The sequence below is a fragment of the Perna viridis genome, chromosome 6 (genome assembly GCF_037379345.1).
Source record: "Perna viridis isolate PV_CMFRI_1.1 ecotype Kerala chromosome 6, ASM3737934v1, whole genome shotgun sequence".
NCBI lineage: Eukaryota > Metazoa > Mollusca > Bivalvia > Mytilida > Mytilidae > Perna > Perna viridis.
In genome coordinates, this window is record NC_142450.1 from 20,433,525 (window position 1) to 20,448,094 (window position 14,570).

At 33.1% G+C, this 14,570-nt stretch overlaps 1 protein-coding gene across 1 annotated transcript; it reads left to right on the plus strand.

Moving 5' to 3' along the window:
- Positions 1–4,937: 4,937 nt before the first annotated feature.
- Positions 4,938–12,578, plus strand: LOC148614019 (all trans-polyprenyl-diphosphate synthase PDSS2-like). The gene is made up of 6 exons (XM_088587764.1): positions 4,938–5,352; positions 6,231–6,341; positions 7,349–7,550; positions 8,793–9,023; positions 9,828–9,977; positions 11,258–12,578. The coding sequence occupies exons 1-6, from the start codon at positions 5,024–5,026 to the stop codon at positions 11,411–11,413; spliced, it is 1,179 nt and encodes a 392-aa protein (XP_088443890.1). The 5' UTR covers positions 4,938–5,023; the 3' UTR covers positions 11,414–12,578.
- The last annotated feature ends 1,992 nt before the right edge of the window (positions 12,579–14,570 follow it).

Here is a 14,570-nt window from a genome sequence, read left to right on the forward strand (position 1 = left end):
TCTTTATCAGTGGGTCATTTTTAATATTTATTTATACGATTAAGTCAGTTTGATCGAAACTGATACGAACAAAACTTTGTGAACTTTAAATACAATATTGACAGTAAATTTATATGGTATCTTGGCTTGAGACCGGCAGTTTTTACAGGTGAAGTTTAACTCATTATAAATAGTGTAATTTCTCATTTCAAGAGGGAAAAAGCTAGCAATTGAAAGTATTTTTATGATATATCATTCCAAAAGCAATACAAAAATGTAAGTAAAAAATACATTTTTTTTTTGTTTTGAAGGATGAAAAGTGTCACTTAGAAGTCAGTTTCTTAGAAAAGTAATGTTGTTTAGTTCTAAGATCCAGCATAAAAGCGTACAATAAGCGGTCTCCTTTGACTTTAACAAGACTTAAATCATTTCTGTATTTGGACATAGATATGCCAGGCGCCGCTGGAGAATTTGGACAATCTACGTATACAAGAGGCTCAGTGTCGGGTGAAGCAAGAACTCCTTAGCAATGGAAAAAAATGAAATGGAAGTCAAGTAATCACATCCTGAAACTATATTACAGCTGGAATCCCCTAAACTATCTGTTTAATCTATAAAAAAAATACAAAGAAAATTGATACTGAGAGAATCATTGTGGGTGTTTTATACGCGCATTGCAACTACAGAAGAAGAACTTTTATTACCCATATGAATGGGCCCGATATATTACATATAGTGAAATTATAACACCACATTACATTGAACTTACAATATATACATAACAAAGAACTATAATGACTGATTCACCACATACTACAATGTACAATATCGTATGAAAATGTTGGGTGTCAGGTACAACAAAGATGAGGCACAACCACAGCTAGCTATTTATATTCAGTTATTAAAATAATACAAATGAACATTGCCATTTTTGAGTTGCGAAGGGCTTCAAAGGTAAAAGTGTTATATCCTTGTGTCCAGAGCAGGAGGAGAAGCTTTTTGGATGATCTAAACACCGAGGACGATGCTTTATATAACAAATAGGTACTTTGATTAAAATTATGAGTTCGTTGGATGACCACTTTTGTGAAGTTTCTAGTTAAGGGCTCCAAGACCAGGAATGCCATCCTTGTGTCCTTTGCAGATTACTTAGCTATCAGGTAACCAGCCTGAAAAGGGCACCAAGGGACGATGCTCTATGGCAACTCCCAGACACAAAAAAATATTTATATATACATATTTGTTTTACATATAACAACACAGGGTAATACACATGATATTGAGTTATTTTACTGTTCGATTATATCTTGTTTTGTCTTATGAGGTTGCTAATATGGGTAAAACATATCATTCTTTTTATTGTCTAGTAGCCAAATTACATTTTCATTAGGATTTAACTAGTTGAAATTTGGACAGATAAGATTAATATACACGTACATTTTTTTCTGGTATCCTCAAGTGATTTGCAAGACAATAAAAAGTGTTTTTCATCATCTACCTCATCGGAGTTGTGCCTGAGGCATGCCTTGCACTGCCGAGGAGTACCCTTATAACGACCTTGATCAATACCAGGCAGATGTGCAGATATATGTAATCATGTGAAATTGTCCCTGTGCTCGGGGGACTGAAAAAGCATTATAAATGTTTCTGTCCCGAAATTACTTTTGAAAGTTACACAGGTGCATAATTTTCCATCCGCACTTTTTCTCGATGATTCTGCCTGCTTTTTGAATAATACTGTTATAAATATTTTTTATACAAAAAAAACATCTGTAAGAACATTTATTTTTCAGGTCCTTAAGTCATTTTATATTTTTAATGAAATTGATCCATACCAAGATGGAGATTCTGATTCGTATAATGATTTTGATTATACGTATGCATCTTTCAGGAGTGGAAATGATGTATCTATAAATTTTCGAGTTTATCCCAGTATTTTAACATTGATTTCAATTTGTAAAATTGCAAAGGAAAATGTTCCAATTCTGAGAGTGTAGCAATATTTGTTGCACTTTTACTAGGTCCAAATAGTGTAGCTCCTTAGAAGGTAATTTAGGAAAAGCTTGCTCGATGGTTGTGCTATCTTGCATCGAAATCTTTTTTAACGGATTAAAATATCCTGTAACTTCAGAGCCAAATGACAAGGTTGGTTTGTTTGCCCCGTGCAGGTCCGGGTATCAAAAGAACAGGCCTGCAGCAGCGCTAAGCTTGTCGTAAAAGGCGACTAAATAGTGCTCAGAAACCTAGTCGGGGGCTAGGCGCTCTGCCCACAGAGCAACTGGGATGCGTGCTCCAGGTGGTGGAATGGGGTACCCCTGGCGTGTTACATGCTGGGGTTGTCAGGCTATAATACGGAAACCTGACCGCAAACCATAGTGGTGCACCGTGTTGGGAAAGATGTCACGTTCCTCGCACGTTAAAGAACCCTGCTGTGGGATTCGATAGGAGTAAGAACCTTTGCGTTCCGCCACAGGAGGCTAAATTGCCCGATCCCACCCATCCCTCCTTTTTTTCTAGTGGCAATCAAAATCTGTCGACCCTATTATCTTGTGTCCCATCCCTCTTTTCATTTCTTCATCATTTCATGTTCATTTTATCATCCATTTCATGTTCATCGCCTGAATATAACTGAAATATTGCTGCTCGGGCGTTAAACCCCAACAATCAATCATTGATTGTATGATCATAAACATGCATACAATTTTAAATACAAAGATTTAGAGAAATAAAATATTTGCAAAATTTATAATATGCTTTAAAAGCTTTTTTTGAACGTCTCCTTGAAAACCAAAAATGACCCGGACGCACTGAATGAGATACCTAGATATTTACATTGCTGGACACACTCGATAAAAGACTTATTAATCCTAAATTCATTTTTGATATGTCTGCCTGCTTTGTTGAATATTAAAACTTTGGTCTTTATAGTGTTGATTTAAAGGCGCCGTTCATTACAATATACTCCCAGCTGGTCAAGTTTTTTTTGTAGCCCAGTTGCAGATGTAGAAAAAGAAGAATGTCATCGTCATAAAGTAGGCAATGAATAAGACGTGCATTAATTTGAACAGGATGATGTTAATTGAAGTTGGGAGATCATAAAAAAAAAATTGAACAAACAAAGGTCTCAAGTTGTCTCCTTGCTTAACTCCAACCTTGTTTGGGAAAAAAAATCAGTTATCCTATATTATTGCCTACTCGGATATAGTATTTACTCTGGTTATACATACTTTTGATAATATTATAAAATTGTGCCCAATTCCTTAATTCAGTGATATATGTTTTAATTAATGCCTTGATGAATAACAGTATCAAAGGCCTTTTGAAAATCAACACAGCAGGCATACAATCTACTTTCTTTTGTATGACAGTACTTATCAATTAAGATTTTGAGAGTTATCATGTGATCTGATGTTCTTGTTTTCGTTGTGAATCCAATTTGCCCGTCATTTATAATTCTATATGCTTCAAGAAATTTTCTGCAGTCGATTATTTAAAATTTTATTTAAAAGTTTACCTAATGTAGCTGTAATAGTGATACTACGATAGTCATTGGGAACCGATGCGTCCTTAGCACAATATACCAAGACTTTGGATAGATACCAGCTGTTAGACGTATATTGAATAATTTGTGAAGGCATGGCCATAATGCCTGTTGCCCAAACTTTAACATAGAATAAGTTGTGTTATCAAGTCCTGCAGCTTTATTCACTTTAATGGATGCTACAGCAGTAGAGATCCCAGCTTCTGTAATTTTCATATCAAGTTCATTGCAGCATTTTTTTCTACCAATGTCTTTAGGCCTTCACTGGATTCTAATTTTGGTTCATTTAAATATTGGAAGAAGACTGTATCATGGAGCTATCATTAGTAGTAGTCTTTTCTTGTAATTCGTTTTTTTTTTAAATTAAAAAATGCCTAAAATACGGGTTTTATTTATTTATTCACAGCATACCAATACAGTATTGGTATGCTGTGAATGAGAATTCTGTTTGATACTGAGACCAGTTTTCTAGGCGTAGGAGTAACATTTTAAACATCTTTTGAAAATTCTTTCTTGAAAAATAGTTTGTTTTGTTTTTAGTTAACAATCCATCGAACGATATCAAACTTGAGACTTTTTGCAATTTTTGATAAATTCTGACTACGAAAATCGCCACAGTTAAGTCACCAAAAGAACACCGGAAGTATTAATTGTGATAATACTAAACAGAAAATACCAAATAAGTCTTTTTTTACTGAAGCATAAAAACTCTAGGGATACTGACATTGAAAGATATGTCAATTAACGCTATTTTTCAATAGGATAGGGATACATTTTTTTCTCATTTTACCCCAAAACCCTACAAGTAAAGTGTTACCGCAATTTTCTTGGTATCGATATTAAGCTGGGACATTTGGCTACATGATGATGTTTATATATATCAATTTACTTCATGTTGTATAAAGTGGGAGTTCGAAGAATTAAAACATAAAAAATGAATTTTTGCCTCAACGAGGTATTAAAAGTAGCCAAAAAATTCAAAAATACATCAGTTCATTTCTTGGCGACAAAATGATTCGTAAATGGGAGGTATAAGGGTAGCTGAAAATCATATTTTGGTTGATGAGTGGGATGCGCGGGGCCTCAGTCCACGTACTACTGCTGTTTTGTCTATATTTCGTTTCTTTTGGTCTCTGCTTGACTCTAAATATCAGTTCCCGACGCTAATTAGTGATAATTTTTAGTTCACTAATAACCACTGAAATATTAATGCAAGCACGTTAGAAGAAAAAACAACGTACCAAAAAACGTGGGAAATAGAGCTTAAAAATTAGATTTATTGTAACAAAAATTTTGTGAGAAATAATAACTGCGTAAAGATGACAATAAGGTATCAAACTATTTTTTTCTTATCAAAATGGAACAAGTATTTAACAGTCGAATGTTAAAATCGGTTCATAGATGTAGCAGAACACATATTTCAATGACGTATTTCACATACGGCCTTTCTCTTTCGACCTCAGTAGAGTTAAATAATATGCAACTATTTTGAAATCAATTGAAATGAAGATTCATGGGGTGCTCAATTATTGCAGAACATTTAACTGTGTACAAAACAAGAGTTTGAATTATGTGAGGAAAATAGGAAGGGTTCTGTTTACCGAAAAATACAAAAGCAATGCTGCAGTTTTCATTTTCAGTCGCCAGATTAGTCTTTGGAGTTCAAAGAAAACGACTGAGTGGAATAAAGCAGTTTCTGATGCTGAAAAACTTGTTGGCTACCCAACATCATTGATGGGACTAAGGTGCTTTCTTAGTGATGAAATTTCCAATGTTGCCAGACAAATGAGAAAGCTAGTTGGGTCAAAACACCCTTTGTTAGAAACTACAAGGTAAAAGCTAATCATATCATCAAACCGGGATGTTATACATTGTAGTGTGCATACATGTACTTGTCGCAACTGTTCAGAATATTATCTCCACAGTCATACAGGGGTTGAGAAGTCAAGAGTCATGTGTCATTTGCTCATTCCTACAGAAAGTGGCCCCTTCAGGACTCACACTAAAGAAATTTATGTTTTTTTTAACAAATACCCCTTCAAATTTTAGATATCTGAAAATTTTGCTTTATCCAAATTTCCTTCCCAACCACTGAGTTATCACAAGTACATTGTTGAATGCTAACAGTGCTAATGACTAGATTGATTATACTGTATACATGTACATTGTTCATATTTTATAGTCATGATAGTGGTGACTTGATTAGGGGTGAGTATGGCATCACTACCATTACATAAAGAAAATAGAGGATGTGTCAAAGAGAAGACACTACCAAACAACAATAGCCCAAGGAAGTCTTAATATATATACGTGTACATGTTTTTGCCTTCAATTATAACAAATTCTTCCTTCAAATATCACTGAAATGAAGGAAGTTTAAAAAATTGGTATTCTATCTAAATTCAAAATCAGACAACATTAAGAATGGCTCTTTGAGAGTATGAAGTCTGCATGCACAAGAAAATAAAATATTTATTACATGTACCTATTACATACAATATAAATCAAATGAAGTATACAAACACAGAATACATAATACACATCTTACAAATGTATGAAAACTACATGTACCTGGTACACATTCATGTACATTAGTATGTAGTAAATAATTTAAGTCTTACTGGTTTGTATGTTTGTTTGTTGTTTGTTATTGTTTTTTTTTAATTTTTTAGTTTTTTTTTCTTTGCCTTCAGATACATTTCTTTTGTAGAGGACTTGTTTACAATGATAATCAGACATTGCAGACAAGAGGCTTAATTGTATTACTGGTTTGCAAGTCAGCAGGACCACATACAGAAGCAGAAAAAGACATTGATAATCGGTGTGGTTCAACTAAAATATACATTTTTTTTATGTATTTATGTAACTTTGATTTCTCATATGAAGTACTGCTAACAATTTTAATAAATTATAGTAATGTTCTAGTTATTGTAGGGTCACATTACATGTAGGTCTACTGCTCACTACAGAATCCAAAGGAAATCCCCTTGGTTCCCACATATTTCACATTTTATATCCTATAGGTTAATAGTGAATTGTCTACTGCCATTTTTTACTTTATCATTTTCATTGAATTAACTACTTGAAATTTGTCACAAAATTTTCAGTATGATATATCAAATACACCATTCTAAAAAGTTCAACAAAATGGTTAACTACATAGTATATTCCTGTAATAATAATTAATAAAAAATTTCTTTTTTTCTTTTTGAATAAAAAAAAAATAGGTGCTTGACACCATGCATACTCCTACAACATAAGAGGTTGGAATTCCGTTCCTCCATAGCCCAACCAAGTCAGAAAGTAGCTTACCAGACAATCTCTAGCACTGCTGGAGTACACCATACAATGACAATTTAGAAAAGTAAACAGTTGAAATGTTTATAAGACTTTAAAACTGAAGCACACAGTAAAAAACTGTAAGCTACATCTAGATGTAATGTGTATTGTGTGATAAAAACATACAAATTCAATTTAAAAATGTAATTGTAATATAAAAATTGCAATCCTTTTTTAGGAAATAAACACAGTCGTGTACATGAAATAGGAATCCAATAAGTGTTCCTTTATGAACTGATGAAAATCAATCTGATAATCAAATACATGTACTTATGGAACAGTCTTGTACATTCTGATCTCAAACACATGTACTTGTGGAACAGTCTTGTACATTCTGATCATCAGACACAGGTACTTGTGGAACAGTCTTGTACATTCTGATCATCAAACACATGTACTTGTGGAACAGTCTTATACATTCTGATCATCAAACACATGTACTTGTGGAACAGTCTTGTACATTTTGTCATGTTTTGTTGCTATTTTTAGACAAAGGACGTTAGCTGAGATAACTGAAATGATTCACACAGCCTGTTTGATACATAAGGGAGTTGTTGATTTAGCGAATTACAACAACCAGTCAGATGACATTATTGAAGACATGCAGTCAGGAAATAAAATGGCGACACTGACAGGAGATTTTCTATTATCAAATGCTAGTACTGAACTTGCTAGCTTAGAAAATACACATGTAAGTTTAGTGTACCCCAAGCTTAGAAAATACACAGGTAAGTTTAGTATACCCCAAGCTTAGAAAATACACAGGTAAGTTTAGTATACCCCAAGCTTAGAAAACACACATGTAAGCTTAGAAAATACACATGTAAGTTTAGTATACCCCAAGCTTAGAAAATACACATGTAAGTTAAGTATACCCCAAGCTTAGAAAATACACATGTAAGTTTAGTATACCCCAAGCTTAGAAAATACACTTGTAAGTTTAGTATACCCCAAGCTTAGAAAATACACATGTAAGTTTAGTATACCCCAAGCTTAGAAAATACACAGGTAAGTTTAGTACACCCCAAGCTTAGAAAATACACAGGTAAGTTTAGTATACCCCAAGCTTGCAATTGGATGGAGTATGTAGTGATAGCTTTCATTGTACAAAAACATTATTAGTGATTAGCGATGGAAATTATTTTTTTTAGATAAAAGTTGTTCAATATACATGTGTAGAGTACTTATCAAAATTTTCAATCTAATCTATAAAACTGAATTTCCATTATCTTACCTTTCTGAAGAATAAATTTCTATATGCATTTACTGTAATGATAGTGTTCAAGTGCTTGTCATGAGGAGATGCACATTTTAGCATCTTGTTGTCAAAACAACTATATGTACATGTACAAGTTAATGATGCTTGATTGTAAGAGAACAATCTCTCATTTTAAGCACTATTGAATTGTTTTTTACAAAATGTTGAAATATACAACTCAGGATGACAAAGAATCATTTATTTTGCCTTGAAAACAGGAATTACATATATATTTTTGTCTGTTTTAAAAAGAAAGAGGTAGTGTCCTGTTCTATCAGTATAAGATTTCATTGTAAAGCATTCTTGACAATGTTGGAGTATTACCGGTAATAATGAATCATGCACAGAAAAAAACAAAAGTATTTGACAATGTGGGCACATTTTTTTATAGTCTATTGAAATTGTTTGTCATAGAAGTATCAGAGGGTGCAGATAGAAGACTTACATTAGAATGATAGGGAAAAGTAACTTATCTCCCTTTGACAATGATATTGCCATACATTTCATACAATTATGCCTCAAATTTAAAAAAGAAATGAATGCCATTTCTGCATTTCAGATACATCATGGAAAGACTTGTTTGTGTTTCTTTTTTTCAACCATGATTAATCCACTGCCTGATTCTTACAGAGAATAGCATTTAATATTTTCTAATAGGCCAAACATTTATTGTAGGTTGTTGAAAATATATCCCGTGCAATTGGAAACTGTATGGAGGCAGAATTTACAAAGTTAAGAAGTTCTCCTTTAAATGTAACTTTCAAAGACTGGTTGGACCAGACTTATTTATCATATGGCAGTTTACTTGCCCACAGTTGCCAGTCTGCTTTATTATTGGTTGGACACAAACAGTCATATCAAGATGCAGCATTTGAATTTGGTAAAAATCTAGCAGTAACGAGACAGGTAAAATGTTTAAACACCATTATAAAGTATGGGGACTTTGGAAATAAAAGTGTAATTAATAGGTGATTAAGGCCAAACACAGAAAGGAATATGGTCAAATTCAAATATTTTCACAAAAAGCGAAGATTTACTGAAAATATTAATTTCTATGTACAGTGTACTAATTATCACTATTTTTTGCAGTCTAATTATCACAGTGACTATTTTTTGCAGTGAACAAATAAGCTTAAATAATTGCAGCTCCCCAATAGAGTTTTAACACAATGATCAACTTGTCAATTTCAACACCCTGGAAGTAAATATTGGCAAATACATGTTTATTTAACAGAATCCGTGAAAATTCCAACCTCAAATTTCATTCAACATATACATGATGTATGTTTACAGTAGTGGTAGTTGATAAATCAAGACAGAAAATACCATTGATTAGTAGTACCTGTACCTTACATTAAAAACCCCTATGGACCGCCTTCTTTAAAAAAAAAAAATAGAAATACCCTTCAAATGAAATGAAAATTCTGCCTAAAAACTGAGAACATTAGAACATGCATTAATATGGTGAGTGGTGTCAGGTTTTACATGAACTCATACAAATTTATATACCTACCAAAATATTGATAGTGGAAAAAGGAAAGCTATGACAAGGATAGCAAATCTGCATTTTTTTTACTATGTGACTACGCTTTTGTTCTGTCTTGGAAGGTCACTCAGGGCAGTTTTAATTGCATTTTATTTAGTATGCTGTGCAAGGATCCACAATTACTTTTCTTGTAAAAATCTCTTTACTTACTTCTTTTTCTCCAGCTTTATGAAGATCTAAACAAGTTTTTGACTCCAGAATCAGAGGAAACAGAATCTTCTATATTTTCTACCGCCCCAGCTGTACTTTATTTAGGAAATAATTCATCATCATTATCTGAGGAATCATTACGGGATCCTGAAGAACAGAAAAAAGTAAGCTGCTCACCATGGATAAATGGTTTTAACTTGAAAATTTAAGCATGTTTACAGTGTTATTTTAAGTAAAAGTCTTTATGTATATCAGGCCAGGCAGGAGGTGATTCATGTTTGTCAAAAATCCACGAGTCATTTCAGTCTTCAAAATTTGGACCAGCCCACCAGCCAAAGGTGGTAAAAGTAGTGGCTGGCTTGCAGAAACTTTGCTTCCAAGCCAGTGTATCCTATATTAAATTCTTTTCAGATTAAAAATAGGGGCTTGCTGTGTTAAATTTAGACGGTAAAGACTGTCATTTTATTTGGTTGATTTATGGAGGTTGACCTAGGGAAAGGGATATTACTCTTACAAATCATTGGAATGTTTATTTAAAGCATTTTACACCAATCTCATCTAAGCATCAAAGTAACTTGGATTTATTTCATTCTATTTCAAATGAAAGCTTGATAGGCTTTGATGAGATTGAATATGATGCAAACGTATCACTGATTTCAAGATTGTCCCTCACCCCAGGTGTGTCTCTAAGTAGGAGAATAATGGTTGTTATTCTCAAAATTACAGATCTGTTTAGAAAAAGGGCTAGTGTTATGTAAAAATACAGATCTGTTTACAAAAAATAATAGTGTTATGTAAAAATACAGATCTGTTTACAAAAAGGGCTAGTGTTATGTGAAAAAGGCATATGCTAATTAAAAACTCATTGTTTGTTTGGTGGGTTCTTCTACTCCATGATTACCTCTACTATAGGCAGTGTCTGAATTGTATGTGGATTGGTACTTAATGTTTGGAAAATACTATCTAAAGTTTGCAATATGTCATTGCAAGTACATAGAGCAGGTTTTATATTATTTTTCTATATATTCCAACAGCTACATCTGTTTGAATGCAGTGACACATAGTTTTTTTTTACTTTGTTACCTTTTATAAGACCATATAAACTTTTTAGTCAAATAAATGATGGGATGTTGTCAGTGTAATTGTTCTCAGATTTCCAAACAATAATTTGAGTACAAATAAATAAGTAGGTTCCTTACCACAAACGCAGTTGACTATTGGGATTGATTTGTGGTCTTAACTGTTCAGAAATGTGGGGTCCTAAACAAGCATTTTCCAGTTTCCAGGCAAAAACTGGTTAAATACAAGGTTCTTCATTGTATAGAAAACCAATGAACTGGGCATTTTTTAAGCAAGTCAGCAGGTCCTCCTTTTTGAAATTTCTTAAACCTTCACCAGTTTCTCTTTCTGTTGTCATATATCTATTCAAACTTTTTTTCTTCAGATATTCAAGTCTATCCAAAATAGTGAAGAATTGCTTCAGTGTAAGGACTGCTGTAGACAATATGGAGATAAGGCAAAACAGTCACTACAAATATTTGAAAATTCAGCGTCTAGGGATGCTTTGTTTAGAATAATTAATGCTACCACAGTATTGTGACCAATAAAATATTTTAGTATAAATTCACAAGTTATTACATGTATTAATTGTGATTTGCACGTCAATTTAGAAAAAAAGTGCAACAAAGAATTATATAAATCACTATTGTATTCATATTTTGTGATGTACATTTACATGTATTTATGGAAGTGATAAAAGAGAAGTATCATTTCTCCCCTTTTCTCATAGTCTTATACAGAAATGATAATGTCAGTTGTACAGTTTCAAACTCAAACATTGCCTTCATACCTAAACTGTGATCGAACATCCTGGTACATGAAAGATTTCAGGCTATTTCTTGCACATTTTGACAAAATTTACCAGTAAGAAGGGGTTTTCCCACCCATTTACTGGCCTTTTCTTCCCAGGATCCCCTACTTGAAATCAGAGATTATCTACCTAATTTTAACACCTTTAAATCCAAACTTTTTTCTCAGTTTATGAACTGAATAAAGTGGTATAAAGAGACTTCAGCAGGTGCCTTGTCAAAATAAGTTAGTGGTTTATTCAATGGTTTGTTTTATTGGTTTCACAGTACTATTCTGAATAGAATTTTTTTAGGACTTACCATGCTTATGTGTACCTAACTTATTGAGAAATTGGGTAAAAAATTTTACATGGAAGGTTTCAGGCTATTGATACTGTTGATCCTGAACCCTTTCAAAACGAGTTTCGTAAATTTAGGTTTCATGCAATATGCAAAAAAGCTTAAAGTACTAACCTTCATTTATTTAGAGTTTTGCTCATACTTTATGGTGTCATTCCTTATTTTGTGATGTACATGTATGTATACAGGTCTGTTGTAGACGCTTGATTCTGTCCATCAGTCATGCTTAGGTTTACCTAACTTTGGTGTACTGAAATTATTGAGAAATTTGGTCAAATATATCTTGATACTGAAAAAGAATCCGAGAATATTCTTTGATTACAAACTGATTCGGTAATGGGAGGTATAAAGGTACCTAAAAATCACCATAAAGTTGATGAGGGGGGTGCACAGCCCATGGACTAATTCGGTTTATTTACAGTTTGGCTTAGGTAGGTGTGTAAGTTTCATTGTACTTTCAACTTTACAATATCCTTAAATTAATAGTGATTAGTTGATAGAGTTTTTACTGTATTTCCAATAGCAAAGCTTGTTGAATAAATTAAATTGAAGATTTTATTAGTCTGATAAAAACACTCATATTTGAATGAAACAAGTGCCTTTAAACACTATCAATTTGAATTAATAAAATAAATGCATTTGTGCATGAGACGGTGCATCAAAGTGTTTTATCTAGTAGTCATCTCCATCAACTTAATATCAAAATTGCTAGATAACAGTGTTATATCAAATTATTTCAGCATCGTCAGATGAGTCACATATCAATTCCGGTATTTAAATATGCGATAGTTGTTATAAATTCGAAATAAAACTTCAAATTGGCATTAAAAGTTGTTGGCATGCATAGATTTGGAAAAATATAAAAGACTGATGCTTGTTTTTTAATCAATACCTATTGCGTCATTTCTTCCTAACAATCAATCTTGACCATGTTTTACGACGACAGCATGCAAGGTCATAGATGGGGCGAATATTTTATTTATAAGACGGAACTCCGGAAGACAATATGGATAGAATGAACTGTTTTAGGTTGAAAAGCAGGAAAGAAAGATACTGCAAGTACGCTTGTTTTAAAATTATATACGAGGTTGGAGTTGCAAAAACAACAGCAGTGAAAAGCCTGATTTTTGATCAAGAAAAGCAAAAAAATATATCATTTGCTGACAGGCGCGTAGCAGCCGTTAGGCAAAAAAGCTTTTGCCTGCACTTAATTTTGCCTTTTTTTTTGGAGATAAAATACATCCAGGAGAGGCATTAATGATGTTCTAAAACGCCATCTCCGCGGAGCTTCGGCCCCCCCTACCAGGGCTCCACCCTGGACCTGCTGGGGGCCTTAAGCGGCCCCAGGCCCCTTGCCGTAATTTTGCCTATACTTCAATTTGGCCTCAGCTACGCGCCTGGCTGAAGACCTCCTTCCATTGCTTAACATTGGTTAAGTTATAGCTAAGGTTTATACCAAAATGTGTTTTCCATTCGAATTCAAAGACGATTTAAGACCAGTAAAAGTGGCTACACCAAATGGGTCGTTTGTAGATGGCAGTAAGGTCAACAATCCTTCATCTTTGCCAGACATTAGACTCCACGGTTTTAGAAGAATAATTTTTTTAAAAATCGGTCGGCCATTTAGCAGTACGAGAAGCATCTGGGTGCTCTTTTGTTTGATTAAGCGGAATCACAAGTGAATTTTTACATGTATGTCTCACTTTTTCAGCTTAAAGGAAATGTTAAGTTAAACAAATTTCAGTTTTTCTGATAAACACATTTACCACACCTTTCAAAGTATTCCAGATCTGAAATACAGCTAAACTGTCAATAATTCAAAAGAAAGATTGTTATGTATATCTGCATGTATAAAAAATGTAATTAAGTATAAATGAATATGCATTTTTCAAATTTGTTTAAATTATTCAAGAAGTCTACTTATTTTCAAGGTTGTTCTAATACTCAGCCTATAAAATGTCGCTTCTCACTCGTTATGATTCTTTCTACGCACGATTGTTTTCGATGCCCCATGACCTTCAATATATAAACCTTAGAGCTAGTTGTAAAATAATGCAAAGTGCGATATTGCGTTCTAGAAGATTGTTTTCCATAAATTTACTTAAGTATATAGTTCCAGTTTTTCAACCATCACTCTGTTAAAGTGGTCATGGGAGATATTAAACCAAATATTGATGCTGCCATGACGAATAAATCAATGAAAAAAGTAAACGAGTATTGATTTGTGTAGATATCCAATTAAATTCTTCAGCTATTTTTGTTTTACCGGTGGCAGACATAAACATAACTTTTTTCAGTTGTTCCGAAATTGCATTACAATTTTTTGGTCGAATTATCAATAGAATATTCTATTTGAAATACACTAATCATTAGTGCACGAAGACTTTTCGTTCTTCCAAATTTTATTCCATACACAGGTTTCCAAATCTACCAGCGTTCTCCCACAAGTGATTATAAATTTCATTATCATCAAGAGATTAAATATGTAAATATCACTGATTGATACTCCTATTTATTACATCAGATAATTTTTATCTTTACCTGCTTTAT